At 28.8% G+C, this 5,072-nt stretch overlaps 1 protein-coding gene across 1 annotated transcript; it reads right to left on the bottom strand.

The window, feature by feature from the left end:
- Positions 1-1,289: 1,289 nt before the first annotated feature.
- Positions 1,290-3,429, bottom strand: LOC107879008 (protein JAZ13). Its single transcript, XM_016726144.2, is given in 4 exon segments — positions 1,290-1,389; positions 1,392-1,539; positions 2,878-2,973; positions 3,334-3,429. Coding segments are annotated over 4 exon segments (366 nt in total). The 5' UTR covers positions 3,406-3,429; the 3' UTR covers positions 1,290-1,339.
- Between the last annotated feature and the right edge of the window lie 1,643 nt (positions 3,430-5,072).

The raw sequence follows: 5,072 nt of genomic DNA, 5'->3' as shown, positions 1-5,072 counted from the left end.
CCACAAGACATGCTCCTTACACCCCTGAACATGAATTAACTAAAAAACCAACATCTCGGGGTTGGGAAGACTCGTTTAAAAATTCTCGAAGTTAAGAGGTCAAAATATGGCTAAGTCCCCAACACTTGGTTAAATTTCCAGCCTTTAAACCTCTTATGCATACAACTAGGAGCTGAACTAGGCTAAGTATAATATGGAATATTACAAAAATGGTGATCTATGGTTGCAGATCGTCATATGCAGATGCACATGGGTACATGTGGATCCAGTTTTCTTAAATAGTGCAACTCTTCACGAACAATTGCTTTTTTTTTCTAAAGCAACACCTTTTGGATATGAATACATGATTTTTCCTCTAGTATTGGCATGAAATTTTGAGGTTAAAAATACTCTTCTTCTTGAAAAACTCAAGTGTATTTTACTACCATGGAGTAAGTTTATTGTTTAATAGAATTTGAGGTACTGCTATTTTGCTAAAGTGATTTATTTTATCCTGGAGACGATATATTTTGTGACCTTAAGTACTTGAGGGAAATAATATTCTTAAGGACACATTGTTAATTCAGTGGACTTGAATTTTCTAATTTTCATCTCTTTCGAAATATCTGATTTACTATTTTTCAGAAATAGTTTGAACTTCATTTGTAGGTCATAGTAGGTTTGAACTTCAGCTTTGTTGTTCATAGGTTGATTTTAACTTATTGTTGAAGTTCATATTTGAAAATACATAGTTAGAACCTCATTTAGTTGTTCGTACTATATTTTGTACATATTGTTGAAGTTCACTAAGTATAGATTTATTAACTCGAAAATAACAAACAACTTAACTAGTTAGTGACTCACGTTGATAATGTGTTATAAACTAATATAGCAAGAACAAGAATATTAGGACAGAGAAAGGAGTGTTCTTACTTTCCTTGAGGAATTTTATTGAAGGATGAATTACAATGAAAGAAACCACTTTATATTATAGAGAAAAATGAATTTGGTCCCAAATTTAGGTTTTCTAAGTATTCTCCAAAGAAACATAAAAGAGGAATAAATTTGACCAATTTTAAATAGTTTAGAGATATTGTTTGTTCTTTTCCGTTAAATTACTGAGTTGATTTAATAAAATTTAACTCTATAAATTAATCAACCGACTCTTAATAAACGGAAATAATCACATGCGTTAGAATAACTAGAGCACCATGAAATTAGTATTTTACGTATCTCAGAGCATGTCTTTCGTAATAACACGAAAACAATATTCTTTTACATTGACAGAAAATCGCAAATAAGAAGGGGGAATAAAGTAGGAAAAGAATAAATAAAAGAACACCAAAAGTATTTTTAGTTGCTAGTGATTATATGGAGAAATTGCTTGAGCTCTACTCTTTTGCTTCTGAGAAATCTTTGCACTGATTTCTTCATGAAAACCCCATTTGGCGACTGCAATAATGGTGATGGTAGCTCCAAAAGTGATGACTATGCCGGTGATGATTGTGTCTTTATGTTCTCCTTCTTTTCTTTACTTACGAGATTTATAATAGCTCTAGCCTATATTAACATGAAAGAAAAACAAATAAATCAGGTATTTTTGGTACGGAGAAAATAATTTTAAATTTTGTCAAGTTTGATTAATCAAAACTTTCAGCAGATATATTTTATACAAGAATAAATTCATTAAATATGTAAAAAATAAATTTTACTAATGATATTTCACATTAATTGTTAAGATCATATATAAAATACATTTAGAATAATATTTCTGACTTATATATCAAAAAAAAAAATAACCTTATTATTAACATCAAAAGGATTTCAAAAAATATCTTCATATCGAAACCCACCCGAAGAATTATAAGTCAAACAAAACTACTCAATAGTTACAAAGAAAAAAATAGGAATAGAACCTCATTATTTGCTTCAAAAGGATTTCAAAAAATATCTTCATATCGAAACTCACCCGAAGAATATAAGTCAAACAAAACTACTCATATTTTCATCTATTTTTTTATCAAGAGTATTTATTTCTGTGTTTCTATTTTCTAAGTTTTCTGCATTAATTACTTCTTTTTTTTTTTCATTAATTGCTAAATTTTTTGTATTTGTTAAAATTTCTGTATATGTTTCACTATCTTCCGAATCATATTTATCTGTTTCTTCAACATCTATTGTATTTATTTCTAATTGGAGTAGAACCTACTTTAGAGCCCCAATCTTGGTTTTTACAAAAAAAATAAAAAGTCTCCCGGATCCTCGTGTAATCTATACTTATTTAATTAATAAATATTGTAAGGGTCTATATAGTAGCTACCACTGGGTCGAGAGATGCAAGTCTGGATGGACAACTTAACTTAAAAAAGAGCATAGAAAAAACTGAAAATTCACAATTTCAAAATTATGAGTGTACAACATGTTTTCTAAGATGCAATTTAGCTTAGCTTTCATTTAATCACAGATTTGATATTGAAACTTAAAAAATTAAGTTTTAAAAGTTGTCCAAATTTTGAAATTTGAAAATTTACAAGTGGAAGTGCAAAAAACCAAAAATAGATGATTGAAAAGTGTATCTTTTGTATGGTCACAGTACCTTGATAACCAAAATAGTGTTTGATACCTATAGTAATTGTTGAGGAAAAAAATAAATCTCTACTGTATCTTTTTGTTTATAAAACAGAACTTAACTTTCCTTATTTTTAAGAGAATTTTGACCTCCACCCCCAACCCAACCTCCCCGAAAGAATATCCATGAATTTTCTCCTCAATATTCAGTATCAAATTAGACGAACTTCTAAATATTGCAGTAATTCAGTCGATAAGATATGCTGATTTCGACCGAATAAATTTAAAACACTTATTCAAATTGATAATTGTATTGAGTGTAAAATATACCTGTAGCTCAGTAGCCTCAGAAACAACAACTTTACCATCATAGAATATTGTTAGTTGTTGTTGCTTTTCTTGATCTATACTTTCTTTTTCTCCCCTGTTATTGAAGAAATAAATATTTAATACGACCAATAGTTACAGACTTGTCTATCGATCCGAGATTGGTATTTTACTACATTCAAGGGCAGAGCAAGAGTTTTGGGTACAGGTTCAATTGAAACCAGTAGCTTCGGTTGAAACCTTGTTTTTATCTTAAAAATTCATCAAGTATGTACAAATGAATAATCTAAAATTCAATAACTAGAAAAAATAAAATTTAAAATTCATAAGTTTCATTCTTTGTTCTGCCTTTGACTAAATATTGTGATAAACTTTATATATAATCATAAAAAAATGAGGAAATAATTTTGGACTTCCTATGGATTTGAGTATAGAGAGAGAGAGAGTGTGTACTTAGATGGAGTCGAAGTATGGGGCTGAAACACAAGAAGGAGGGACAAGTCTGAGCTCCAAGTTACACTTTCTTCTCATCTTAATAATTTTTAATTAATGTACAAATCAAAATTAATTAAGCTGGGAATTAATATTGAACATTGAAGAATTAATTTGAAAGAGAAGAAAAAGACTTTGAGTATATACTAGTATAGTTTGTAGTTCGTTTAGACGATAATGTGGATTTTAATATAGTACTAAGTTGATAAAATAAGGCGCTTTAAACGCGAATCCCACACTATATTTTGAAAATAAGAAAAAAAAGGAAAGAAAAAGGTGTAAAACAACATGTACAAAAAAATATGGCCTACCCTTATGTACAAACTGCTGCCAATTACACGTGATAAATGAGGTTATCCTTTTATATTTTGGCATTGCGACATGCACACCAGGTCCTTTATTCTGCCTATATTTATGGCGTTCCATCATCATTTTTCCCATGAATATATGGGTAGGTTCACGAGCTTTTCTTTTCTTAAAAAAAATAATATATTTGTTAGTGATTCTTCTATCCAATTTATATCGAGTGTTTAACTAGAAAAGGAGTTCAAGATTTCTGGTCTAACATAAGTTGTAGAAATTTTTATGATAATAAATAATTTCATTAAAAGTAGAATGAAATTTTTGAAGTTAAATAATTATTAAATATGGATAAAATGTTTATTTTGAGTCAATAAAAAAAAAATCTCATAAACCGACATAAGAAAAGTACTTACTTATACTCCACCCGTCTTAAATTACTTATCATAATTTTTGAAAAATTAATTGTGCTAAATTATTTATCATCGTAAGTGTTCAAGATATAACTAATTAATATTTCTCACTATACCTTTAATAGTAATAATTTTTTGAAGTCATAAATATCTTAATTATGAGAAGATATCAGATACCTAAAACAAATGTAATGAAAAGAGATTATATATTCAAAATATAAATATAAATAAAATAGTTAAAATATTTCTTAATTAATGTTTTATTAATTGACATGTAAAAGTGAAATACGATCAATAATTTTAGATAGAGAAAATATTGGTTGTAGTTGTTTATAGGAAGTACAAGGTTTGCACGTTGTCATGATAAAAAAAATGAGGTCATGATAGCACTTGTCGCAATTCAACCTTGACAAGTAAGTCAATCACCAAACAGTACAGAAAACTCAATAAAAATGAAAATAGTAAGACGAAACTTCTAGAACGAAGTTAAGCCAATTATGGAATATATGTAATAAAAATGCAAATCTGAAGAAGTAACACAAATCAATCAAAATTTTGTGTCACAATTTAAGAGCATCTAAGTACAAATTCGAAAACATAAGAATACAAAATTTGTCTCTAATCCAAATAAAAACATAAGTAAAACATCCTGAGATCTTGTATCCGCCCTGAACACTAGAATGGTCCAGTAACTTGAATAACACTAATCAATAATATGATCCCAACCTCTGTGTATCGTACTCATGCTAGGATTTGCACCGAAAGAGCATAGTAGGGGTGAGTACAATCCGCTAATACTTAGTAGGTTCCATAGATTGACTGAGCAAAACAGGAAATAGATATGTAAAATACACTATAAGTGCATCACCTACAAGTAGAAGAGTCTCAAATGATAGCTCATTCTATCTTCACCAATGACAATTCTAATATGTAAACACGAAAATGAAAAGCAGCACAGATATATATGAAGGAAATATTGAAGCTAAACACAAA

Source organism: Capsicum annuum, chromosome 8 (assembly GCF_002878395.1).
Source record: "Capsicum annuum cultivar UCD-10X-F1 chromosome 8, UCD10Xv1.1, whole genome shotgun sequence".
Classification (NCBI taxonomy): domain Eukaryota; kingdom Viridiplantae; phylum Streptophyta; class Magnoliopsida; order Solanales; family Solanaceae; genus Capsicum; species Capsicum annuum.
This window is presented reverse-complemented; position numbering and strand designations above follow the sequence as displayed.